Source organism: Pleurotus ostreatus (assembly GCF_014466165.1).
Source record: "Pleurotus ostreatus strain PC9 chromosome Unknown scaffold_4, whole genome shotgun sequence".
Lineage (NCBI taxonomy): Eukaryota > Fungi > Basidiomycota > Agaricomycetes > Agaricales > Pleurotaceae > Pleurotus > Pleurotus ostreatus.
In genome coordinates, this window is record NW_023503159.1 from 683,381 (window position 1) to 709,794 (window position 26,414).

General features: G+C 48.9%; 7 protein-coding genes across 7 annotated transcripts; 5 read left to right on the forward strand and 2 right to left on the reverse strand.

Annotated features, from left to right (window-relative positions):
- Positions 1-99: 99 nt before the first annotated feature.
- PC9H_006058 (uncharacterized protein) lies at positions 100-796 on the forward strand (the record flags this gene model as incomplete). Its single annotated transcript, XM_036775612.1, has 5 exons — positions 100-184; positions 239-385; positions 445-504; positions 557-617; positions 670-796. The coding sequence occupies 5 exons, from the start codon at positions 100-102 to the stop codon at positions 794-796; spliced, it is 480 nt and encodes a 159-aa protein (XP_036631631.1).
- A 698-nt stretch (positions 797-1,494) lies between these two features.
- Positions 1,495-2,315, forward strand: PC9H_006059 (uncharacterized protein; the record flags this gene model as incomplete). The annotated part of the gene is made up of 4 exons (XM_036775613.1): positions 1,495-1,643; positions 1,695-1,829; positions 1,889-1,933; positions 1,985-2,315. The coding sequence occupies 4 exons, from the start codon at positions 1,495-1,497 to the stop codon at positions 2,313-2,315; spliced, it is 660 nt and encodes a 219-aa protein (XP_036631632.1).
- Positions 2,316-2,570: 255 nt separating this feature from the next.
- On the forward strand, positions 2,571-3,428 carry PC9H_006060 (uncharacterized protein; the record flags this gene model as incomplete). Its single annotated transcript, XM_036775614.1, has 3 exons — positions 2,571-2,916; positions 2,968-3,060; positions 3,118-3,428. 3 exons carry the CDS (start codon positions 2,571-2,573, stop codon positions 3,426-3,428), a joined length of 750 nt encoding a protein of 249 aa, XP_036631633.1.
- Positions 3,429-3,833: 405 nt separating this feature from the next.
- Positions 3,834-7,408, forward strand: PC9H_006061 (uncharacterized protein; the record flags this gene model as incomplete). The annotated part of the gene is made up of 9 exons (XM_036775615.1): positions 3,834-4,175; positions 4,230-4,451; positions 4,507-4,881; positions 4,931-5,112; positions 5,162-5,473; positions 5,528-5,928; positions 5,983-6,159; positions 6,214-6,352; positions 6,409-7,408. 9 exons carry the CDS (start codon positions 3,834-3,836, stop codon positions 7,406-7,408), a joined length of 3,150 nt encoding a protein of 1,049 aa, XP_036631634.1.
- A 9,103-nt stretch (positions 7,409-16,511) lies between these two features.
- PC9H_006062 (uncharacterized protein) lies at positions 16,512-17,266 on the forward strand (the record flags this gene model as incomplete). Its single annotated transcript, XM_036775616.1, has 7 exons — positions 16,512-16,517; positions 16,581-16,630; positions 16,684-16,738; positions 16,795-16,821; positions 16,886-16,928; positions 16,985-17,059; positions 17,130-17,266. 7 exons carry the CDS (start codon positions 16,512-16,514, stop codon positions 17,264-17,266), a joined length of 393 nt encoding a protein of 130 aa, XP_036631635.1.
- Positions 17,267-17,372: 106 nt separating this feature from the next.
- On the reverse strand, positions 17,373-20,047 carry PC9H_006063 (uncharacterized protein; the record flags this gene model as incomplete). The annotated part of the gene is made up of 21 exons (XM_036775617.1): positions 17,373-17,390; positions 17,453-17,516; positions 17,568-17,643; positions 17,703-17,745; positions 17,813-17,847; positions 17,898-18,040; positions 18,092-18,198; positions 18,252-18,365; positions 18,420-18,606; positions 18,661-18,738; positions 18,785-18,864; positions 18,918-18,968; positions 19,023-19,041; positions 19,097-19,124; positions 19,181-19,241; positions 19,295-19,365; positions 19,423-19,442; positions 19,502-19,574; positions 19,629-19,707; positions 19,759-19,870; positions 19,929-20,047. The coding sequence occupies 21 exons, from the start codon at positions 20,045-20,047 to the stop codon at positions 17,373-17,375; spliced, it is 1,578 nt and encodes a 525-aa protein (XP_036631636.1).
- Positions 20,048-20,331: 284 nt separating this feature from the next.
- On the reverse strand, positions 20,332-25,025 carry PC9H_006064 (uncharacterized protein; the record flags this gene model as incomplete). The annotated part of the gene is made up of 26 exons (XM_036775618.1): positions 20,332-20,389; positions 20,448-20,930; positions 20,986-21,175; positions 21,239-21,695; positions 21,747-21,767; positions 21,824-21,943; positions 22,333-22,396; positions 22,449-22,524; positions 22,576-22,618; positions 22,668-22,702; positions 22,757-22,899; positions 22,949-23,055; positions 23,118-23,207; positions 23,258-23,323; positions 23,349-23,535; positions 23,591-23,668; positions 23,717-23,796; positions 23,849-23,899; positions 23,959-23,977; positions 24,031-24,058; positions 24,119-24,169; positions 24,226-24,296; positions 24,423-24,495; positions 24,551-24,792; positions 24,850-24,883; positions 24,938-25,025. The coding sequence occupies 26 exons, from the start codon at positions 25,023-25,025 to the stop codon at positions 20,332-20,334; spliced, it is 2,955 nt and encodes a 984-aa protein (XP_036631637.1).
- Positions 25,026-26,414: the final 1,389 nt, after the last annotated feature.

Genomic DNA, 26,414 nt, shown 5'->3' on the forward strand with positions numbered 1-26,414 from the left:
CCAATGAAATTCCACTTTCTTTGGCTTTCACTCTCACGGCCTTCATTTATAAGGCCGTAAAAACTCCCGAACCGCTATCCAAGCACCCACCATCTACTCATGACCTCTACTACTGACTCCAATGTTGCTCGACTGACCGAGATGGTCGCCAACCTGGCAGTCCAGGTCGCCGCTTTGTCGCCGTGTAGGTTTCCATCTCCCCCCGTTGACCGTTGGTGCTCATGTAGTCCACGTCCAGTGGCCCACAACGCCAACACCGGCGCAGCTGTGCCCTCTCCAGCACCTGCTGCCATCACTGCCTCCCCTACTTTGCCTGTTGCTACGGCGCCACCTGTTGCTGCGTCGCCGCCTGTCGTCCCTCCCTCAGGCATCGGTGAAGATCCTAGTAAGTACCCCCCATCATTTGTTGTGAAGGATTTTCCTAACTCAGTTGTAACTTCCAAGGCGCCGCCGACGACCCCCAAGCGGGTGCCTTGTACGACCCCCAAGCGGGTGCCTCGTCCAGTACGATCTCTCTTAACCCCATGTACCATCAGCTCACCCCCTTCCGTGTCAGATGCTTACCGATGCTGGTATGTCGTTATCGCAGGCCTCCAGGTTGGAGTTTTCCGCGGGTGGTTCGTAGCGCTGTTATCGATGAACCATGATGGCACTGATATTATTGCACAGGACAACCACCGCTCCTCTCGTCCTAGGCATTGCCGGCTCCATCTACAATAGGGAGCCCACCCGCGAGACCGCCATCATGGCTTTCAACGTAGCAGCCTCCCTTGGCCAAGTCCGCCTTGTCGACTGAAGGTTGCTCCCGGCCGCCGTCTCGTTCCCTTGGTTCCTGTAGTTTATCGTTACCGTGTGGTCTGGTCAAACATTGCTGTCCCCCAATATATTGTGTTCACCTCGTACCATTGGCTCGCAGGAGGCCCTCAATTGAAATTTGAAACCCCGATGCCCGAAAGTGAATTCTAACACCCGTTTGCCTCTGCGCAGCAGGTATAAGTATCAATAAATGTTCTACACATCAATGTGATTGTGCTCTCACGGTCAGTATAAGAGTCCATGATAGGGTATTCTCACGGTCAATACGTAGGCGCCCACAATTTCCGAACATAACTTCCAATCATACCGCTAACTTGAAGCGACAGTGTTGCTACAATGGTGAATTAATTTTCGCCTTAGATTCATTCATCTTGGAGTGTGCTCACATCGCATGTTCTCCCCCGTTGGCGTCATTGTTGGAGGTCACGTACACACATTGGTGCAAGTGTTAAGAGTGTGGTACACAGGTGCGTTCATGGTTCACATGTTGACTACTATGAGAGTCTGCATACCACGGCCCCAGATGTGGTTAGTATTTGTTCTATATGCATTCCAGATGGTATTCACGCTCTAAAATTGTCCAGGGGACGTCTCTCAGTGACAGGACTGCCTTAATAATTGCTGCGAACTCGCCACTTATGATCACGAACTTGCCACTACGGTCATGAACTCGCCACTATGGTCATGAACTCGCCACTGTACCCGTGTGAAGATGCAACAAAGTTCCGACAAGGTCTCCCATCTTTTCTTAACTCCAAATCCCCCACTGCCATGACCGACGCTAAGCAATCCAAGCGTCGTAAAACCGCTGCTGCCTACTATCGCAGGTTGGCCTCCCTATGCAACCTGTTCGTACCTCTCATCATGATTTATAACAGGAACCAAGATGAACTACGTGAAAAAGCTCGCCAACGGATGAGCAGGCTTCGGGCCAACGACGCCATAAAGAGCGAAGAGGCAAGAGACAAGGCGGCAGCGTCTAAACGAGCGTCTCAAGCCAAGTACCGTGAAGGGTGAGTATTTGACCACTTTGACTAAACGAGGATTGTTCCCTCACCTAGTTTATGTCCAGCCACCGTGATATCCTTCGTGCTAAAGCAGTGCGCAGGCGCGTGAGGTCTGTACTACTACCCCATTCAATTACTGTGTAAGACTAACTTCAACGTAGCAAAAAAATACTTGCAGCCTTCATCAGCGCATTCCCCCCTGTTGCTGCTGTTGCTGAGGCCCATGAAAGTGCCGACGAAGGCGTCAGCGACAACGAATACAGCGACGTCAGCGATAGCGGGTACTTGGGCGACGGGAATCCATCGGGGAGCGAAGGTGAAAGCGAGGCCGCGGATCAAACCACCTTTGGAGTCCGTGGACACGTTGCAAAGGCAACGCCAATGCTCCCGAATACATTTGGTGTCGCAGAGCAAATGGAGGTTCCCAGATGGCTCAAAAAGAGGAATCTCCCCCGTTGCCCGTTGTCTGACATTTCTAACGAGGAATGGTAGCTTAGCACTATACCGAGAATCCTTTGTAGTTGCCAATGGGCATGAGTCCCCTCGAGTCCCTCGCCTCCGACACACATCCAAAAAGAAGCAATCAATTGAAGTTTGTTACTTTGACCACGGCGCGACAGTCTCCTTCCGTCTGGGCACGTTCGTACAAAACATGCGGATCAGTTCACGAAGCCTGGTGTGGCCTCGAGCATTTTTGTTCATTAACTACGCCAATCAAACCCATCCAGCCTCCAGCAGCCCAACTCGATGCCCCAACAAGGCCCCCGCTCCTTAGCGTCCACGCGAATCAGAAAACGCAAGCGTGATGCGAGTCCTTCTGGACGTGTTGAAGACACCTCCCTGCCTCCCCCAGGCGCTCGCCCTTTCGTAGTTGTGGAGATTGAAGGCTCAGACGTTGAGGACGAGCTTGAAATCGAAAAGTCGGACGAGGAGACAGGTGTCGAGGAGGAGACAGGCGTTGAAGAGGAGACAGATGTTGAGGAGTCGGTGTCTGAATGGTCAGTTCGAGTGTTAGAAACCGAAGGATCAGACGTCGAGGACGACGAACCTTTCGCGCCTGACCAGTATCCGCCCGGCCTTCACTACTACGTCAGTATCACCCATTATCTTATCGTGTTAGCAGGCGCTGACAGTTTACTTATAGCACAACCGCCGCTGTACCAATGCGCAGTGCCGCCGCGACATCCCACGCAAATCCTTGAAGCGCTGTGGAGGATGTTACCAAGTCACTTATTGTGTACGTGAATCGTTTTTCATGACCTTGGCTCAAGTCCTGACAAACGAAGTAGACCAGGGAGTGCCAACGAACGGATTGGACATTCCACAAGAATGTCTGTCAGCCCATTGCTAGTGGGCGGCATACTCGTGCAATCGCCAGGTTCAACTATCGATATGGCCGTTATATCCACGCGATCGCCCTCCATACGCTTGCGTATATGGAGCTACCAGCAGGGCATCGAGGCCAGGCCATCTGGGAGAGAAGAAGCCACGCTCTCGCCGTTGTGCTCCACCTTCGCCAACACGCACATACCGCACATCACCACCCATACCACGACTATCGTCTCGCATCCTGCTATCACTTCCGTATCCAACAACTTGATATAATTGAACCCAGCTTCAAGGCTCGTGCGCGCGCCCTTCTCAACGCCCGTCCCAATGAGCAGACATGTGTGGTGGTGATTCTGTTTGAGAACAAATCAGGGATAGGGCTCGGGAGCGGCTGTTTCTTACACAAGGTTGAAGAGTTCGAGCTCAATCAATACGCTCGGGCCTCTATTTATTCTGCCCCAAAGGCTTTCCGTCGTATTCTCCTTCACAAAGCTCGCAGGGTCAAATCAGCTTAGCTACTTGCTGTACTTTGCTAGGTGCCTCTATATTTTGTTGCGACCTCCTTATGGTTTGGCGGCTGTTTAGCGCACACAAAACTAAGAAGTAACTGAAGCACGTGAGAGCAAGTTGAACGCGTGATTAGCAGGTTGATTCCCAGGCCCACATCCATCCAGCACTGTGATGACCAGGGCCAAGCGTCGACGTGTCGGCGCCACTTCTACGTTCAGCTTCTTTGAAGACACCGAAGATTCGGTTGGTTATCGTCACATCTCATACGAGAGCCACGGCACTTCCCTTCATCGGTCGACACAATCTATTTTCCTTCCCCCATCCTCAAGTCAACCTGCCGCCGAGATTATCTGGAACGACGACTACACCGATGCCGAGCCAACACTGGGTGCATCTGACTCGCAGGGCCCCCTCCCCGACCCCGGAAATTTTGGAGACCTCGATTTAGCATATATCCAGGAGATTTCTGAGCTCGACGTGGATCTGGCCAAAAGGCGGAATCGGACAGCTGCAGTAAGTTTTGCTATGTGCATTCCAATGTGTCAGTGACTGACCTACATTCTCCAGGATGAACCACTCTCCAGCTGGCTCCCATTTCGACAGCAATACCTTCTTCAACTCCTCAGGAAGGCCGGTCGCGGTCGGGCGCCTGACGACATTGCTTGCCCTGGCTGCTCAGCCACCGCCGCCGAAGCAATTTTCAGATGTTTAGACTGTTTTGACGAGACGCTATACTGTGAAGCATGCATCGTGAGCAACCACGGTCGGGTGCCATTTCACCGGATTGAGGTAAGTGTGTCTCAAAACTCCATTTTTACCTATCGCCTCATACTATGTCGTCAAGCGCTGGACGGAGGAGCTACACTTCGTCCCAGAGACTCTCAAGGCACTGGGACTACGCATACAGCTAGGACACGATTGGGGCAAGGTCTGCCTAAACCCTACTCGTGCGAAGGCCGACACGTTTGTGGTCCTTGACGTTCAAGGAATCCACGAAGTTGGCCTTGACTTCTGTGGATGTCAAATTGCCCAACCGCTAACCGTCCAACTGCTACAACGTGGGCTATTTCCATTGACCGTCTCAACTCCACAAACCGCCGCCACATTCCAGGTCCTCGATCTCTTCCAGATGCTGTCAGTTGAGGGCCAGGTATCTGCGTTCAAATTCTACAAGACGTTAGCTCGGTTAACTGACAAAACAGAAATTGATCCCCCTCGGGTAAGCTTGCCTTTTGACATTTGCCACCTGTTGCTAACCATATTTGCAGGACCGTTACACTCAATTCCTGCGCATGAGTCGGGAATGGAGGCATCTCCATCAGCTCAAGCGCTCAGCTCGTGGACATGATCCGGAAGGCGTCGAGAAGACGAAACCAGGTGAACTCGCCGTGCTTTGCCCAGCATGTCCACAACCTGGTATGAATATGCCAGAGACCATTGAAGGTGACGAGTGAGTGAACTGGGATTTGTTCCTACTCAACCTTACTAACCTCCCTCAGTTGGCTTCACGCGTTATTCGTTGGAATTGACGCTAACTTCCGTCTCAAACGGAAAAACGTCTCAAGCGACATCGCGGATCCCGGGCTTAGTCAAGGCTGGGGTTACTTTGTTGACGATGTATTGTACCAAGCACACGTCACGAACGATGAAACGGCCGTTGAGAAGAGCTCATGTGTCTCCCATAAGGCTGTCAACGACGCAGACAAGCGTCCTGAAAAGGGGCTGATAGTGAATGGTGTGGGCACGGTTGAATGCACCCGGCATGATTTCAAGCGGCCTTTATCAGTCGGTGATCTACGATATGGGGAACGGTAGGTTGATGATATTCCCCTAGCCTTACGGTAAACTAAAGACAGGTTTTCTAGATATGTGAACATGGACTACCTCTTTTTCTCGAGCGTCCAGCCGGTGGCATCGAAAATCCCTCGAATCATCGTGTCATATGACATTGCCTGCCAATGGCATATCCATTTGTGGCGCCGCATGCAGTCTCTTCCCCCCCATTTACAATACACGGCACCTCAGGAGTCCGTGACAACACTCGTACCCAAGTTCCACCTCCCTGCCCACATCAGTGTCTGCCAAGCGCAATTCTCATTCAACTATACCCCTGGTGTAGGACGGACAGATGGAGAGGCCCCGGAACGAGGCTGGGACTATCTTAACCCCGCAGCCAATCAAACCAAGGAAATGGGCCCAGGGTCTCGCCGCGAGCTGCTTGAAGACTTGATGAGCGATAGAAATTGGAAAAAGACTGTCGCAATAGGTACTTTCGTTCTCGTCTTCATTCAATCATGGTTGTTGACACACTCTCTTCCAGGGAATACTTTGCTTCGACGTATGAAGGAAGCAGTTCCCCAGTGTAGCGTCCACGTTGAAAACCACCGCGAGCTTGAGCGTCATATAGAGCTAGCAACGATCCTGGAATGGCGTGCCGTTGTGGAGGCATGGGAGGCCGATCGCTCAAGCCCCAATCCCTACATGGCAGAGACAACGTGTGAGTGATGATCATATTGTCCATGCCTGAGCTGATATGTAGGCGCATGTCTAGCAATATCACAGGACGCCATCCGCCTACGCCTCGCTGACGTTGAAGCGGCTGCTCTTGCAGCTGGTACCCTAAACCAACTTCATGACGAGGTAACACCCTCTATGTACATCGCCTCAGGAATGGATCTCGAACAACAGCAGTCAGTCGCATTTTGAGTGTATTAAATGCCCATTATTGATTGCGCCTCTTTTCTAGATACCAACTACTGGAATCTCTTGCATCCCTCGGCCAACATGCCACTGATCGCCAGCGTCTCATGGTCATCAACCGCGCAAACACTCTGCGCATGAAAATATCAAATTTCTACGACGTCCAGAAGCTCTATTGCCCAAGCGCCTTCTTGGTGGTCTCCCGGGCCAACGACTCTAATCAGCTGTCCAACGCCACAGAGGACGTGGGCCGTCTGAACCTCTGCCTGCCATCTAGCTTCAGAATCAAAGCTGGTTGCTCCCAGGAATTGCGCGAACTTGAATGGGAATTACGATACGCTCAAGCACACGATGCTCTGAATGCCATTCGGGCAGGACTCCACCTCCGAGTCTCGGTTTTTCGCCACAAGGATCGTTTCGATTGCGGCCAGCACGCCCTCACCCGTGCAATGGGCAATGTCTCATGGGTGCAAAATCAAATCGATGGGGCCGCCCATCGCTATCGCGTTGCTAGAACAGCCCTCTCTGTGCTCGCACGGTTTCTCACGAAGGATGTCAGTTGGCGAGGGGAACTACAGGAACTCAAGGCGGAGGACATTCGCGGACTTGGAGTCGCGGATATGGATAACACCAGCGAAGGTCGCCGTACGATATCGTGGATCTGGCGGACTGTTGGTGTGGACGGCGATGATGAAGACAGTGGCAGCCTCCATAGCTCGCTTTGCCTGGAGTGGGCAAAGAGCCGTGCGCGAGCCTTACGATGGGGTGAAGAGGTGCTACTCTTGAAGGAGGAAATGCGCCGTGTCCTTGCCTTCCTTCGCTGGCAGGCGGAATGGTGGGAGAGCAAGGAGCGCAATGACGGTGAAGATGCCCCCGATGTCATGACGGAGGGATTAAACACGTACGCCCGGCGACAAGCTGCCATTCGGATTCGGTTGGCCGCGAGTTTTGCAACGAAGTGGGCTAGCATCCCTGATTTTTTAAAGCTGTATAACCCCCTTGACCCCCATGCAACACCACAAGCGGACGCCGCCGCGACCCCGTAGTTCACGAGCCCGTTTTTTTGTAATGATTGCTATGTCATTAGGTCGCAAATAGGATTTTAGTTTGTGAATATTTCTATTGAGGATTAATATTTTTGCACCGCCTGATTTGGGTAAACCAAGCATTATGGACGTGGCATGTAGTGAAATCAAAAGTCTGCTAGGCCTTGGGCAAGGTAGTAGATGGGAAAGTTCATTGCCATATATAGAGGTCAAACCAGTGGCAGTCAGCCATGACAGTGTACCAGGAGGTGTGTTCTACTACCACTGGTGGTACACAACTGGCACAATATCTAGTGAGAGTAGATAAATAGAACTATCACAAAGACTCACAATGAGGAGTGGATTGAAGTAGCGCGGCAATGTTCTGTCTGTCTGCAGGCTTCTGGTTCTGCTAGGTTTGTTGGATTTGGGGGCTTTGAAACTTTGGGTCGAAAACTGTTGAAATAAGCCAGCAAGGTTGCACAAGTTCCAAGTGAGCAAGTAGATGTATTGCCTTTGGCTGGGACTCCAGCAAGCACATGAAGAAAAGAATAATGCACACACAAACTATCTACATAGTTGTTAGGGCAACACTAGTCAAAGACTAACGTGGCTCCTACAAGAATACTAAAACCAAAAGAATAGATGGAGTAGCTTAGTTGACTTAGTTCTCACTATTGCTAGTGGATATCCCAAGAGAGCAAGCTAGTGTTCTCTGGTATGTTATTGGTGATTAAATACTAAAGTACATGCATAGTCCTCATGTAATACTACTTGCCTACTGCAGCCGTCTTTCCATGGAACGCGCACCAATTCCATGAGGTGCTTGGTAATGTACTGCAGACATGTGTTATACGTGCGGATCTTACTAAGGTATTGTAATGAGAATTAGTAATGGGTGCGTCTTGTGTGTTTAGATAAGATATCGGAAAAAGATAGTATTCGGAACAGACCGGACCATAACATCACCCCCCCTCTAGGATTCGTCAATTCCACTTGACAACATCACCACTTCCTGATGTCCAACATCACTTTCAACGACATCATTCCTCGGCTCCCTGTTTGGGACCGCCTCTCCCCTGCTGAACAGGCTGGCCTGGTTGCCATGCTCGTTTTTGCCATCATCGGGTGTGTCGGATGGATCGGCACTTTCCTCCGGCTCGTGGATCTTGGTGGTCTTACTGATGGCTGGTGTAAGGGGACACTCCTATTTTCCCCTTTTCCCCCTGTCCCGTCCCCTTCCTCCTCGTCCCTTTCCTCTTTCTTTCATTCCCTTTCCTTTCCTTTTGTCCCCTTTCCTTTCCGCTTCCCTTCCGTTCACTCCCTTCGCATCCGAGCCTTGTCTGGTGACTCCGAAGTCTTCCCGCGCTTCGGACGCCTCGGACTCGCTCGGACTCGTAGATACACTTTGGGGCTCGTCCGGGCTACCTCCATCTTCCTTTCCCACTTCGTTATTCCTTGCCCTCACTCCCCCAGGTCGCTGGCATGGCTCCTGTACATTCCCCTTCCACTTCATTATCACATGCCCCCTCGTACCTTGTGATATTCGTTCGTACCTGTGGCTGGTGTACTGTACAGTTACCCTTCATTCCTCCCACGCTACTACAGTATATACTTCGCTTCCTAGCATGGAGAATCCCCATCCTGTTCTCTTTGGATTCTCCCTCTGCTAGGTGAGCAGCTCTCTTGTGTATTGTAGTTAGTCTTATTCATCTCTTTGGATTCTCCCTCTGCTAGGCTTGCACTGTGCGGCCATCTTGAGGTTGCCCTTACACCTTCCATTTGATCAAATATTCTAGCTGTCCTCGTCTGAGTTGGCTGTCTAGAATGTTTTCAACTTCATATTCGACCTCACCTCAAATGTGTACCGGTAGGGGTGGTAGTATTTTTTGTCCTGGTATTGCTGGCATGTTTGCTTTTTCGGTTTGATGAGTGGAGATTGTAGGGTGAATAGATAAGTTTTTTGGAAGTTTTAGAGTTATTGCGTTTTTTGTAGGTACCGCAACTACTTCATACAGTCCAATTTTCTTTTGCTCCAGTTTTTGTGAAGGTCGAGACATGTTTAAATTATCCGTAAAAATGAAGGCTTTGTCCCTAACTTTGTACTCCGGCATTTCTCCTACTCGTTGATCGGCATACTTCTTCATCTCCTCTCCTGCTTTTACCAAGGCTGTCTGTGCCTCCTCCCAGCTTTGGGTCATTCGTTTAGCAAAGTCATCGGCGGCTTCCACCTTTGATTCTCTTTGTGGTTCGACCCCCATTCGTGGATGGTGTCCATAATTTAGGAAGAAAGGGCTCTGCCTGGAGCTCGTTTGGGTTTTATTGTTAAGAGAGAATTCACATATTGCTAGCCATTCTGCCCAGTCATCTTGTCTGTGGTTGATGAACATTCGTAGGTAAGTCTCAATTTCCCGATTTACTCATTCAGTTTGTCCATTGGTTTGTGGGTGGAAGGCTATAGACAATCGTGTTTGGATTCCCAATAGCTTATTTAGCTCCTGCATGATTTGTGACACAAACTGGGGTCCCCAGTCTGATATGATAGTGGTAGGTAAGCCGAAATCCTTCCAGACGTGATCCCAATATAATTTAGCTAGGCCTAGTGACGACAATTCTTCGGTGGTTGGTACTAGATGGACCATTTTGGTGAAGCGATCTACTACTACCAGGATTGCATTGTAACCTTGTGACCTTGGTAGTTTGGTGATGAAATCCGCTGAGATGTCTGTCCATGGTTCTGATGGGACTGGATTGGATTGGAGCTTTCCCTGCAGTTGTCGTGAGTAGGCTTTGCTTCGTTGACACTGATCACATCCTTTGACGTATTCCGCTACAAATCTGTTCATTCCTGGCCACCAGTAGTTTCGTGAGACCAGCTCGATTGTCTTCCATCTTCCCGGATGGCCTGCCACGGTTGAATCATGGTGCAGTTTTACAATCTCCCTTCGGACATCCATGTCCTTGGGTACGTATACCTTCCCATGATATAGTACCAGGTGTTATAGGCATGTCCAAGGAACCCCTTAGGGGCTACTAGGGGCGCGCCCACGTGCGTTTCCCGACTATGGGCTCAGGCCGCGCATACACGCGGCCATGCAGACTTTCTGGATTACGGACTAAGTACATACTCGAGCACACTGTAGTTACTACGACCGAACTCATTACTGTTTCGTGAATGCGCGGACACCGCGTGTTCCTTAGTATATAGTCCTGTATCGTACATACAGCTACCTTAGTTCGAATATTAGTTCCTTTCCGCACTTGCACTCTCGCCCCTCTAGTGGGTTCTCCCTCCGTCGCACCCCTTCGCCTCCGCCCGTACCCTCGGTACCCACGTAGGACCCCTCCCGGAAATACAGGGCACGCAAGAGTGTGGGAGGCGCAGCCAGTAGCTGAAGCCAAGCCCGTACGTCCTCGCTTCCCCCATTTCCTCCACGCGTCTACATTGAACCGCGCACCCGCGGGTCCGCGTATCCCGAGCCCCCTGCGAGTGTGGCTCTTAACACCAGGTCCTGCTCTTCTGACCATTCCGCTTCTCTCAATACCTTTGTTGGAGATCTTTTCAGCTCTGTCACCGCTTTTACTACTGACTCATCGTAATTTTTTGATTTTCTGTTTTTTGACAAGATGGTGGATTCCAGTCCTTCGATCAAGACGTGGCCTTGTTGCATGGCCTTGATTCAAAAATACTCTGGTTTCAGCAAAACCATCATGTTGTCCTCTTCCCCCCTATCAAGGTCTGGTCGTCTTGACAAGACATCTGCCTTCATATTTGACACTCCTGGCTTGTGTTTTAATAAGAAGTTGAACCACGATAAATAGAGTGCCCATTGTGCCTGGCGTCTGTTGAGTTTTTTGGTTGTCATGAAATATTCCAGATTCTTGTGATCCGTCCATATTGTGAATTGTTGACTATTTCCCTCTAGGTAATGTCGCCATGCCTCCAGGGCCCGGATTATCACCAACATTTCTTTGTCATGGATGTTGTAGTTCTGTTCTGTTTTTGTGAACCCTTTGGACAGGAAAGCACATGGTCTCCACTTGTCATCATCACATAGCATTGAGAGTACAGCTCCTGATGCATAGTTTGACAAGTCTGCTTCGATCTTCATTTCCTTGTTTGTATCCGGTAATATGTTAAGGGCTGTGTCAAGGGGCCTCCTGACTCGTCCGCACAGGGGTGCGGGAGCGCAGGCGGAGCGCGGGAGCGCGGACGCGCGGACAAGCGGAGCATACGGGACTTGGCTTCAGCTTTGATGCTGCGCCCTCCTAGCCCTGCGGTGTCCCGATTTCGGAGAGGGCAAGGTGAGAGGCGGGCTCCGCAGAGGAGCCTGGAGCGAAGACTTAGAAGGACAAGTGACGGAGAAGGAACTAAGATTCAGAGTGGGGAATACATGTCTACTAGTGCTACTATAAATACTAACTAACACATGTATGTAGTGAGGCTTAGTATGTAAGTACACATGTAGGTGAAACATGTAACAAGTGAATCCAAGTGCTGCGCACCATGCATGGGCCGCGAGGGCGGAGCCTGAGGGGCTCCGAGGGTCCGAGTATCCGAAAGGGGCGTAGGGGGGAACCCCTAAGGGGGCGTGAGGACTGGTATATGACATAATACCAGGATTGGTTTTTCGGTAAATAACTTTTTAAGCTTCTCAAAAGCTTCTTGTCTCCTTTCGTTCCATACAAACTCCTCATCTTTTTTTGTAAGTTCATGCAACGGTTTAGCGATGGTGGCAAAGTCCTTTATGAACTGTCGGTAATAGTTGCTGAATCCTAAGAACTGCTGTACTTGTTGCACGTTCTTTGGAACTGGCCAGTTTTTTACTGCTTCTATTTTTGCCTCCTCCATCTGCACCCTTCCGTCCTTTACCACTACTCCTAGGAATTCGACTTTGTCTACTTCAAATGCATATTTTTCTGGTTTTATGTATAAATTGTTGTCTTTGAGAATCTTCAGAGCCCGTCGTACTACTTCTCGGTGTTTTTGTACATCATTGTCTGTAAAGATAAGTAAATCGTCTAAATAGATAACTACAAGACCTTCGTCAATCAGTTCTTTGAAAAGTTTGTTCATCATGGTTTGGAATGTAGAAGGGGAGTTGCTAAGTCCGAAATACATGACCATTGGTTTGAATGCCCCTCGTGGCATTTGGAATGCTGCCTTCCACTGGTCTTCTTCTTTTATTCGTACATTGTTATACCCCCATCGGAGGTCCATTTTGGTAAATAAGCGAGCCCTAGATACTTTATCTACTAATTGCGAAATAAGGGGTAATGGATATGCATTTTTTACAGTGTATTTGTTTAGGTATTGGTAGTCCTGTACCAATTGTTTTTTCCATCCTTTTTTTGCACAAAGAATACTGGTGAGGTTTGCGGGGATTTGGAGGGTCTGATGTACCCCTTTTTTAGGTTGCCGTTGAGAAAGTCGTTGAGTTCTTGTTGCTCAATTGGTGACAGTGGGTACACCTTTGAGGCCTTTGGTACGAAATCTGGTGTGAGTCCAATTACGTGGTCCCATGGTCTGGTCGCTGGCATCCTTTCTGAGTCCCGTTTCAGAATACTTTCATGAAATCATGATAGTAGTTTGGTACCATTTCCTCTTTGGTTTTTTTCCTTTTTGCTTTCTATCTTCTCCCGATCATGCTCAATAACATAGTCGTATTTTCCCACTGCTTTCAGGTGCATTTCTTCCTCCTTGTCTTCCATTTCCACCTGCATGTGTTTTCTCCACATTTGGTTAATGTACATTCGGGCGACCAACTCGTGGTATTGGTTGGTTAGGTCGTCCAAGTCTCGTAAATAACCACTTCTCAGCCTATTCCACTGTCTTACTCCTGCTACTGAGATGTTTCTTGGTTCCATTTTTCATGCTTCCTTCACTTCTTCCTTGTCTTCCTCAGTTTTTATTTCCCATGGGTACGGTTCATTCTGCAAGTCTTCTGCTTCCTTGTTCATCCTTCTCTTGCACTCCCTTGGGCATCTGGTCATTACCACATCTCCTGTCTTCCAGTTTACTTCTGGGTTGTGCCGTCTGAGCCAGGTGAGACCTATGATGACGTCTACATTTCCTAGGTTGGTTACATAGAACGTGGCCCATTCTGCATGTCCTTTGAAACCTATTCTTAGTTCTACCTTTTCCTCTACCCTTCCCGTATTGTTGGGGGTGCCGTCTGTGTTTCTTATGATTGCGGGTCTAGTCAGTTTCTTGGTTTTCAATCCGTGCTTCCTGACATATTCGCGATCAATGAATGAGTCTGAGGCACCACAATCTAACATTGATTTAGGGTTGAGAGTTTCAAGGGTATCTAGGAAAGTAATGGTGATTTTTATGGGGACGTAGTTTTTCTCATTGCCTGTTCGATACAAGTACACTTCTTTGGGTTTGCCCTGCATCTTAGTTTCTGTCTCGTTGGTTTTGACAGTCAAATCCTTATTATAAATAGCTACTGATACATCAGATTCTACTAGTGATGAGTCCGGCTCCTGGGTGAGTACAGAAGAAGGATTCTTGGAACTCAGGTTGACGCTTCCTGGGTTCCTTCGGAAAAACCCTGACAGGTCAACTCCTCCCGCCAGTATTGCAGTTGTTTGTCATAATTCATGGCCCTAATGTCCAACCTTCTTTGATAATTTCGGGCGATATGTCCCAGTCCTCCGCATTTGAAGCACTTGACCAGGGTCCTTTGCGTTCTATCTACATCCATTGCGTTTGGGTCCTTCTGGGCCAGTCGTGATTGTTGATTCTGTTGTGGGGCTGGCTGCTGCTGCCCTTGTCCCCTCCCTTGCCATTGGCCTTGCCTCTGGCCCTGTTGCCTTTGTTGGGACTGTCCCTGTTGTCATCCCTGTCCGTGCCCCTTGGCATAAGACTGCGCCTCATGCCATTGCTGTTATGGCTCAACGTTTCTTTTCTTTTTCAACTATCTCTCCTTATCTTATTGGGCATGTGATGCATTACTTAAGCATAGTTACTTACAATACACTACTTACATCATCCGGGCTGTCTTACTAATAGTCTCAGTCAGCGCCTCACCGCTACTGCATGGGCGCAGTCAACAAGCGTCATACCTCATGCAGCTGAGCTAACCGTTCCATGGAAAGACGGTAGGACACAGCGCGTAAATAGACATGAGGACGTAGCATGTATAGTAGTATATAAGTGCCCTAATAAACACCCAGAGACGTTAACGCGTTCTCTTGGGACTACCACTAGTATTAGTGCCTGAGTCAGCGTCTTCGTCTTCGTCCCTCCTTGCTCATCTCTCAAATCTACTACCTCTCACTCTTATTCTTGTTGGGTCCGCGTACACTCTTGTAGTGTATTAGTGTCGCCCTAACAATTGCCTATTGAACTGGATTGCTTCTTTGCTCCATGCTTGGGGAGCGGGTGGATGCTATAGAGTCAATTCAATAGCCTGGGGTTCATTCCTTGTTTGAATAACTCTACCAGCGCTACATTGTTGTAGCCGGTATCTGCCCGTAATGCTTCAAACTTCATTACATATTCTTCAGCTGGTTCATTGCCCTGTCTGAGGGCAGATAGGGTGGATATGGCAGTTTCCCTGGGGTTTGGGTCTCCAAATGTTTTCTCTAGTTCATCGGAAAACCTTGTGAAATTGGAGACTACCGGATCGTATCCTCCGTGGTCCCGCCAGTTGAGTGCTCGGTTGATGATTTCATTTTTCCAATTGTCAATCTTGTGTCCCTGGATGAATGATAAGGCATATAGGACTTTGGTGTTCTCGGTGGTAAACTGCCAGTTGTTAACCGCGATGTACATTCAGATACTTCTTAGAAATGAGCGGCACTTGGCACGTTCACCATCAAACACTTCAGGTTTGGCTAGTTTAGGATCCACTGGTTGTGCAGGTTCGGCGGGTTGAGGGATCGGAGCAGGAGCAGGAACAGGAACAGGAACAGGTGCTGGGGCAGGTGCTGGTTGACTTTGTATGTAGTGGGCCAGTTGCTCATACCGGGCTTCCATCTGCGCCAACCGGTCCATCATTATTGCCATCATTTCTGTGTCAATGGTGGTGGAGGGTTTACTGGTTGCTGATGATGGGCCAGGCATGTTCTGATCTCCGATGTTCTCAAAGCTTGATCCACTGGAATGGAACATGGTGGGGAGTATACAGAGTTGGTGGTAGGGTACCCTGTCAATCAATGTTGAACTTCAAACTAGTGCGCGCTGGCACCTGAGCGGACAATGTGGATGAGGAAGGATTTCTTCGGCTGGGCTAGATACGGAGTTTCACACCCTCTTGCTGAACCGACAAGGTAGAGTCTTCTTTCTTTACTCAGCACCTCGTGCGCTGACCCCTCTCTGAAGATTAGTGATCAGTCAATGCCTTTAGATTCACTCGGGGGGTCATCTAAATGTTACCCTGCTGGAGTATTGAATCTGTGGTTCAAATATGGTGGGAAACTATAGGGGTTTGAAACAAACAATCAAAGCCTAACGGGCTTATCGGCGGAAATTGGAACGAAGTTATGCGGTAGATAAAATGAGGAAGTGAAACATATCCTGTCTTGAGGTCGAGTGGTTGGTCTTTGCAGATAGGCACTGCAGAGTAGGATGGATGAGAGTGTAGGAGAGATGTTAAAGGGGTAGCTCGTTCTTCTGTTAGGGCAACACTAGTCAAAGACTAATGTGGCTCCTACAAGAATACTAAAACCAAAAGAATAGATGGAGTAGCTTAGTTGACTTAGTTCTCACTATTGCTAGTGGATATCCCAAGAGAACAAGCTAGTGTTCTCTGGTATGTTATTGGTGATTAAATACTAAAGTACATGCATAGTCCTCATGTAATACTACTTGCCTACTGCAGCCGTCTTTCCATGGAATGCGCACCAATTCCATGAGGTGCAGGGTAATGTACTGCAGACATGTGTTATACGTGAGGATCTTACTAAGGTATTGTAATGAGAATTAGTAATGGGTACGTCTTGCGTGTTTAGATAAGATATCGGAAAAAGATAGTATTCGGAACGGACCGGACCATAACAATAGTCATGTGAACCCCTGTAACCCCTGTACCGCCTAGATTGTCAGAATCCAACAAAAACATTCTTGAAAACATTTACACCCTAGAAAAACTTACTGAGGAGGGGATATTCACATATGTCTGTTATCCACATTCACATTTGTTAGTGTACATGACACTGACCCACAGGTCTGAGTTGAGTCTAGGGCGATGATCCTGAACTGTACCAGCGTGGCCTTCCGGTGGTCTCTTTCCGGTAGCTATTCTTCTTCTACCTTATGGTTGAAGGATGAACTGAAAGAGGTATAGGTTATCTGACGATTTTATCAAGGAATACCCCTACGTGAAACAAAGCTGGATTCAGGTGCACCTCTCGTAATCGCTGTTTCTGGCCCTACGGTGTACTAAATCATGGGGTAGTCTATGCTCAGGACCAAAGGCTGGATCGTACCAAACTACAACGCGAGTCCTTCCACTGTTCCGATAACAATACTTCTAACTCGGACATTAGGGGCCTAAAGGGGCGGAGGACGTGGAAATCCTGCGCATAGTCGGTGAGTCTTGCTACCATGACCCATGCACTCACCCAAGCTCACGATCCCGTCAATAGTGCGGGAGACCTTGAGCGAAGACCTCGTTGAGCGACTTGTCGTCGACATATTGGAGATCACAGAGTCGCTCATGAGTACGTTTCACTCTACGCGGTATTCCACATGGTCCGCTTACTCTCCATTAGATTCAGAAGGGGGTTGCAGCCATGATGGAGGCTGCGACGTCTTCCAAGGGCAGTCACCAGCCTGACGCAGAGCATGGCCGTCCTGACCAAACGAACTTTGGGTCGTCGGATCGCGCCGAACAACAAGAACAATCGACATTCTCTCGCCAGTGTTGACCTGCGAACAACTCCAAATCTAAACATTTCAATGTTCTATCTACTGAAAATGGAGCGGCATGAGGGGAAACTAGGTGTATACAATAATCGTGATGCATGAAACTTCTTACAACGAGTAGCGAGCCTGTGGAATGTATCTGGTTAGTCTCGGTGCTCGCTGATTCGCCAGATGGAGCCCGCGCTTACTCTGAGGGATGAACCCTTCCACTGAAGGAATGGTACGATGAGGATAAACAATCCTACAACGATACTTTCAAGGGGAAATTAAAATTTGTAATCATAATGGTTGGAGTGTACTTACGCGGCCTCAACACCGAAGGTCTGTAGTGCGCCGTGTTTCTCCCCCCATGGGACTTGATAGTACGCAACAGAAAAGCCTAGACATATGATCAGAATGAATGATCAGAACAACCGGGTACGACGCGAAACTGCATACCTCCCAAGATCCTAGACACAGTAAGGAGAGCGCTGATTTCTCCCTAACGTGCAAAGACGTCATAAAAACTAGATTAGGTGTAGGGTAAAGGAAATAGAGGAAATTCGGACCTGTTGTCGTGGGAAGCAGTCGTTGCAGTACGCATCTGCAACGGACAGATGAGACCATATTCGGCGAGAACTAAACCTCACTCACAAACAGAAACGGTGGCAATCATGATCCCCAATTGGGCTATTCCCCAGCCAAAGATCAAGGCGACCACGCTCAAATGGTTTTGGAGGGAAGCGCCTAACAGCACAAACCCACAGATATACAGTGGCATAGCTATGTAGCAAGCACTATCGAAGAATGAGTGACGGCGAAAAGGATTGGTGATAGACCTCGCTCACAGCAGTCGGCTCTCCGCCTCAAAGACGCCTTTGTTGCGTCGCACAGTGATGTTAGTAATCCAGTCGTTCAAGTAATGTCCAACGAGCTCGCCAATGATTACCGACACCTGGGTGCTGTTCAGAGGGTGAGCCATCGAGGGATACAAAATCACCGACGTACAATCGGCGTGCCATATGCACCTGCGATAGCGTCTTGACTGAAGCTATACGGCGGGCTTGCCAGGAAGACTGCATTGGTGACATTGATTCCAATTCCGAATCCGAATACCATAGCCTTCGCCACAGGAGGTCAGTTGGCTCTACCTTTCAGTGAAATAGGTAGATTTACCTCAAAAATAAGGATACTAATCAGATGCGGTCTCCATAAAACATTGAAGGGAGACAAGATGGTCTGCGACCAGGACGCCCTGTACTTTGACATCTTGACACCAGTGATTCCCACTAAAGTTTCTACGCGGTACCGCGGGCCTGTTGTTGGTCGGGAAGGAATGGGTACAACCGTTCGATCGTAGATTCTACAGAAAGCTAATGATCAGAAAATAGACATAGTCTGATGCCGCCGCACGCACGTTTCTTCGCCAAAGAGAGCAATCAAGAGGACAACAACGGCGCTATACATCGATCCTATTCCATACGACCATCGCCAGCTTCGAAGATGAGAAGTTGATCAAGAAAACGGCACAAATCACACACCTTTCCCGGGCAACAAGGAATCCAAAGGCAAACGGGGACAAGAACGGGGATATAATGAAGCCCATAGTCCATAAATTTAGCTAGGAGCTGGTAAACGGGTTGCTACAACCATGGAAATATGAACCAGGTCTACCTTCCGTGCCTGAAGATGAAAGGGGAACATATCGCAGACAACATACAAGCCCTTGGTGGATATGAGAACGACCATTGAAATATAAAACGTGTACAGAAGACGCACGATTACTTGGGGGGCCGTTCTGAGACCAAAATTGAACGAATCAATAAGTGACTATGTCATTGATGTCGACTTACGCAAAGAAGGCCGTCAAGCATCTCATTGCTGGAGGAACCGTGGTTCAGGAGGATACGAATTACATTGCAGAGAGGTCACCGTACCTGTGAACGTATTCAAGTCTCTTGCGAATGTTGCCCCGATCAGGAAACCTAAACCGATCAGCTGGGATGCAGATTAGTACAGGTATGCTCCGTCAACGCGTTGCGAGTTCCTACCTGAGACCAGAAAAGGACAGGAAGCCGTCCGTACCGCCGAACGAACATAGCCGCGAATACGCCAGCGGGTGCTATTTGTGACGCAACGTCAAGATTGTCCTTCAGCCAACGTAATCGCCTTTTCTTACCGATGAGAAAAATGCTCCAGCTGAAGCGAGAGTTGTGGTGGTTAGCGAGATTCTCCATCAGGTCTCAGTGTGAACATACTTGGAGGTCAAGTTGTTGATCACATTCGGTGTAGTGTTGTACTCCTCCGCTAGACCAAATATCGCCGCGATGCCTGAGGTTGTTGGTGATTAGACAAACGCGACAGAGCGGAAGAAGCAGAACTGACCGATCCCCGAATCGAAATCCGGCACTATGGACGCTAATGTGAGTATGAATAGTTGGAAGGCTTTCCGCCTATCACTCCACTATGATTTCCAAGTTAACGTCGAAAAAGGGTTGCAGACTGATGCACTCACGTTCTGAGGATCTTCAGGGTCATCCGTTGGCTGAGGCCAAAGGACTTTCGTCCTGTCTGCGGACAATTTCAGCCTTGACGCTATCGCATCTCCAAGTTCGATACGCGCTTCTCTTCGTGGTACGTGACAATGTCAGTAGTAGCTATATATGAATAAGACGTGAAACTCACTTTGGATCAATAATCAGCCGACCAGCTCGTTCCTCGTGTAGCGCGAATAGATTTATTCCGCAGTCTTCGTCTACCGTCGCTGAGCCTACAGACACACTATCTACTTTCTCTGAAGACATGGCCGAGTGGAAGAAGGCGGGGAAACACAAGATCAGACCCCTACATCACCCAGTATAAATCTGCGAATCAAACTTGATCGTAAGAAGGAGTTACTTAGGCTCTGAGATGCCTTCGGACAAGTTGGACAGCTGCGATCGGGTAACGAAGTGGATGCGGACGTGCGGCGGCAAACTCTCAACATCGAAACTTATTTGTGGAGACGTTACGGCAATGGGCAAGTGCAAAAATGACTTTGTACATAACGGCGGGAAGTTGGAACGTCACATGCTCGATAAATTGCGGGCTACATGTCGATGTCTAGCTGCGCGCCAGATGCAATCTCTAGGCGCCTCATGATAAGCCTTAGTAAAAACTTAGCTCAAAATAGTTGCTGCGTGGGCTAGGGACTCAAGCACTCACCTCTCGAAACGATCAAGGGGACGTCGTATAGTTGGTCCGTCCATAGAGTCATCGTCAGAATACGCAACCGGTATCCAACTGCTCAGCGGACTGGTTCCAGGTTCGTAAGTGGCTTCTGCAACGTAGAGGAGTAGGCCATCGGAAGAGACTGTTACTACTAAGTTCGCCGGATGAACAGGGCGCTGTGCGTCATCCATGCCGTCTATAACCATTTCACCGTCGCCGTCTGCCGCCGAAAGAGGGAGGTTGACGGGTACCGCCCTGGTGGAACGTGCGAGAGGAATAATCTGAGAGCGTAGGTTCAAAAGAGTGGTGTCCGTGTGGTAAGGTACGGGTACGAGTGTATTGGGATAGGGGAATTGGTAGCGGGATTGAGAGTTGAGCGGACTTGTTGGAACATCAGCGGATTTCGAGGTGGCAGTCAGCATTGATGGTGCAGGACTTGGTAGAAGTTCTGCCAAGCGAGTGTCTCGCCACCAAAATCTATTAAAAACGCAATCAGGGAAGTATTCCTTCTGATGAACGAAAGTTAATGTACCTGAAAGGAGCCTCGCAATCACCAATATCTTGCCCCTTCCACTTGATGACATCAAGAACGTGCAGGATTCCGTTATCTCTCCAGTTGGCGTCCAATATACAGTCCAATACCGTCTCAGGTGGGAGTGATGAAGGAAAACGGGGCATGAGCGGTTTACCAAGTAGCCGAGACCGCAAAGTCGTGTTCGGCGCTGTCATTGTGGGTCGATGTGTCAATCAAAGTAGAAGCAAAGGCGCAGATGGGAACAACATACATATGCCATTGGGCGCGGCCGTCACTACTGCTAAACATCGTTTGCCGACAGGGACGGGGGCAACGCAAACCCACCCTTTCTCCAAGTCCTCTGGCAATCCATCGTGTGCAGCAGCGTCAGGCGAGACAGACCAGACATCGTCGTCCAGCATCTCGAGCAGTTCAGCGTACATGCATTGATTCGCCCATTTGCTCTGCCTCCGTAATTGACCTTTGCTGGCACCCTTACTACGCTTATTCTTGCCTTTACGCTTCTTGTCTGCACGGGCACTGGCTTCAACTTGATCGTTCTCTGAAGATGCTGGCAGCATGGATGTGTAGGAGGCTAGTCCCTCTCGTAGGATAGCGGGTCCTTCTGGCTCATTTGAGTTCAAATCGGCCTCATCGTCAGATACGCCAAGGCTCAGATCTGCGAATAAATCCAACTGTCTGGTGGAGTCAAACTTCTCTGCGCGTCGCTGTATAGCAGTGAGTTCTTGGTAAGTACAGAAAGTGCGTAGAAGGCTCACGCGTTTCTGCTCCTCTAGAGCCTTGTCTCATCAACGTCAATCAAGAAGAAGACGCGAGATGTGCTCGAATATCGAACCTTGATGCGACGAGTGTTTTGGGAGACGAGCTTATCAGTGATTGTGGTGGGAGGTAGCTTGTATGTTAGCTTTCTATCCATCGTAACTTGCGGCTGGTTGGCAACTTCAACTTTGAGGGACTTGACCGTTCAATCAACGTTCTAAAACTCCAGTGTCCTCCACGGGATCACGTGTTTTGGTGCACTCCCGTCCTCAGTCAGTCCAGAGCTATTTGAAAATGAATTTCAGCGTCCGAGACAAGTTGGGTCGCGACAACTATGTTCAACGAAAATGTTGAACCCCCACCGCCTCGTCAAACGAATTGATCAACTAATGTAGACTACAAATCAGGAATCTCAAACTTCATCCTATCTTACAACAAGAATCATCATCCGTCCTCACGGCATGCAATTATGAGTACAAGTGATACAGAGACCGTCATGAAAGCATAACCTCGTCAATGCAGGGAGTATTTTTTCTAGCATGACGATCAATCCGCTGTGTCCCCGACAAAGGGATGCTCACTTACCCGTAAGGCTCGGCCCTTAATTTGTATGGTAGGCACAATGAGGAAGAATAGCCCTGTAACAATACTATGATGATACAGTGAGCTCTAGGCTTTACGGGGGAGGAAATAAGACATACGCTGCCTCGACTCCAAAAGTCTGTAATGCACCGTGCTTTTCCGCCCATGGTACCTGGAAGTAAGCAACACTGAAACCTATCGGATATCCATTAGATTGGTTTACGATGCATGAATTAGAATACTTACCACCAAGGGTTCTCGCTAGGTTGATCAGTCCACTGATTTCACCCTAGAGTCGCGGTGAGTAAAGGTGTACAGGCACAGAGGAATGCGCTTACTCGGTGCTTCGGGAAACAGTCGTTGGCGTAAGCATCTACATGGACGAAACTAGGTCAATATGCGGGCATAAACGTGGCCGTCTACTCACAAACTGCGACAGTCGTTATCATGATAGCAAATTGTGCAATTCCCCATCCCATGACGACAGCGCCAACGCTCAAGTGCATCTGAAACGCAGCCCCCAATGTAACGAATCCACAAATATACAGAGGGAGCCCGATGTAACACGCCCTAACACAAAAGTTAACGCTGGATAGATGAAAAGATTGCAGATACTCACCATAAACGGCTCTCAGCCTCGAAAACACCATTGTTGCGGCGAATGCTGAAGTTCATGATCCAATCGTTAACGTAGTGGCCGACTAATTCTCCAAGTAACACGGCAACCTATGGATATAAAGTATCTTCTTGAGTATCAACTACGTTTCTGACACGATGAAACCACTTACGATAGGTGTGCCGTAAGCTCCAGCAATGCCAAATGGGCTAAATCCGAAGCCGACAGGCGGTGGGCTGCCCAAGAAAACAGCGTTTGTAACCTAGTATAGCCGTCAAAGACTGCCAAATCAACCGATATGTGTATGCCTACGTTTATACCAATAGCAAACCCGAAGACCATTGCCTTCCGAAACGTTGAAACGTTGGTCATCATTGTCTGACAGCGGAATCAACGCGCGTACCTCATAAAGGAGAATGGCTAGGAGATGGGGGCGCCACACAACCTTGAGTGGAGCCAAAATTCCTTCCATCCATGGAGAACGATAGCCTTGGTTTCTCACTCCCGTAATACCAATCAAGGTCTCTACTCTCCACCTGAGATTCTTAACAGGCCGCGGGGGGAGAGGCTTTACAGTCCTGTCGTATATTCTTTCCGAAGTGTTGAAAATGCAAGTTGAGTCGAAACGGATTCGAAATGGCTTACGTTTCTTCCCCAAAGAAGACTATCAAAGCAACGACGATCGCGCCATAGATGCACCCAATACCATAAGCCCAGCGCCAACTAGATCACTCAGATTCACAGTTAAGCAACGAAGTGATCTTAGCATACCTTGCTCGCGCAACGAGGAATCCGAAGGCAAACGGTGACAAGAACGGAGAAATGATGAACCCCATGGTCCATACATTCAACTACAGTTCATTTGAGTCACCAATGTATAGACTAGGCGAAGGTATCACTGACCATCCGAGCTTGCTTGTGGAATGGGTACATGTCACTGACTATGAAGAGGCCCTAGACGCGGAATATTGCCATTGGAATCCACGTGAAGCGGAAAGTGGATCAAGACTCACTGTAACTTGGGGTGCGGTGCTACGTGTGACAAGTTAAACACTATCAACTAGAATAGCTTGATAAGAACTTACGCGAAAAACCCACTGAGACATCGGAAGGCTGGGGATGAATGATCAGTATGGTCCATTCGTGAACGTGCATCCTCAGGATGATACTTACCAGTGAAGGTTTTAAGAGTAGGAGCAAATGTTGCACCGACCAAGAAGCCAACTGCAAAAACCTTTTGCCTGTTAATATTACTGTTGAGATAGCATAGTAAAGCACACCTGAGACCAGAATAAGATGGGAAGTCGTCCAAGTCGCCTCATCAACATCACGGCGAATATACCGCCCCAACCTGTATAAACATCAGTCAAGTCGTCCAGATCCGGCGACGGAATATGTACCAAGTAGAAAGATGCTCCAGCTACAAGCTCACAATTAGCTCACACGCCTATATGTATGTATCAGATACTCTACTTACTTCGACGTCAGGTTGTTGATTACGCCCGTCGTCGTGTTATATTGTTCCGCCAAAGCAAATATGGCCGCAATACCTATCGGATATCGACGGTGAGTATGTGAAATCGCACAACGCATGTATTTACGTACCTATACCCGAATCAAAGTCTGGAACAATGGCAGCAAGCGTGATGATCATCAATTGCAATGCCTTGCGTCGATCCGACCACTTGAAACTTCTGTTAGTTGTGGGTGACAAGGCCCGCATACGGTGACAAACATTCTGGGGGTCCTCAGGATCGTCTGTTGGCTGAGGCCATAGAACTTTTGTACCATCGGCGCTCAGCTTGAGCTTCGCTGCGACTACGTCCCCAAGTTCAATCTTGGCCTCCCTAGGACAGGTTCGTAAGTTGTGTGGTGTCTAACGTAGCTAGGTGACCCTAACATACTCGGGATCGACAATCAAACGACCCGCATTGTGTTCTACCGCTATTGATTAGATCCAAATGCATCACTAGGGTGGAAGCAGTAGCGCACCGTGGTAGGAGAAAAGATCGATACTATCTGCAGCGGAGTTGATGCTAGCGTCGGATCCTCTCTTCTCGTTCTCCTTTTCTATAGACATAGTAAGACAAGACACGGGGGACTGGGTGATGAAGCTAACGGACAAACCACATTTTCTATGCGCGATTAAAAGGAAGCTAATCAAAGAAGTGTGAGAAGTGATCCACCATCACAACGGGACGTTCCCACTAGTGATATCACCGGTTATCGTAGTTAGTGGGTTGTGAAAGCACGAACAAATGAAGCTATTCCCAGAGCAGTCACTAGGCAAAGTAAATCTGAACATCAGCACGGAAGTTGAGCGGTGGTGCTCAAGGGAGCCTCAGACACACGTGAGTGCCTCACATGGATAAATTCAATGGGGTTCAATGTTGGAATCAGATAATGCATGGGGATGAGATGGAAGACTGGAGGTACCGCCTGTTTGATGACAATGCACGTGGGAGAACCTTCCCATTACTTGACCTCCAACATTAGAAAGCTCTAACATTCAAGTCGAAGTACATTTGAACATGAGAAGTCAGGAACGTGGTCTCGTCGGCCTTGATGATTAACCATGGCGTGACGATCGTAAGCTCTGGAAGATCCATAGTCCCGAAGTGAACACACTATCCGCTATTGCGCCGAGGTGGAAAACGAGGTACGTGCCCTATGAAAGATTCTCAGGTTCCGCAACTGTGTGTCGGCTACGCACGCCCGTGGATGATTCTCGTCCAAGCCACGCTACCCCACTTGACTATGGGACGAAACAACTGTATTATGGTGGCGTCGTGTCAGTCTACAAGATTGGAAGTCCATGGAGCCCCGAGGTGCCTACTGGTTGGGAGTTCATTAGTGAGACTTGGCTTCCCAGCCCTACACGGGTGATATAGCTCACATGCGCGTCGTTAGAGTATGACATCCTGCAGCGAACAGAGATCCCGTGCCTGAGAGCCAGCTGTGGAAGGTCCAGCCTCAATTCTGACTTGACGCCTGCGGACAGCAATAGCTTCAAGTTCTGAATTCGAAAGTCACCAACAACATCACAGCACACTGTTCTGCACTGTGTGGACCTCTGCAAGCCCAAACCAAGGGGATCAAAGTATGATGCTGCTACCAGCTTGGGTTAACAAGGAAAGAGTGGGGTTCCTGGAGGCAAGAAATCGACGCGCTTCGAGCATTGTGCAACGGTTACTCACCTATATTGAATGACCTCGATGAGCGTATTTCCAGCGGCTTTGGAATGTAATTAGACAGCCCGCCCCATCAAAACATAGGATACGAGGGCACCGCGTTCGCGAGATTTGCCGACATTCAATTTTATCAGTTGGCCGTTCTCATTGAGCGTACAGTCATAGAGGAGGAAGGCACCAGGAGATCGGAGCGGAATCAATTTGTCACGTGCTTTCGTGGCTTCCACTTCGACGCGAGTGTGGCGATAACTTCTTGGTGTTATCCAACATTCAGCGCG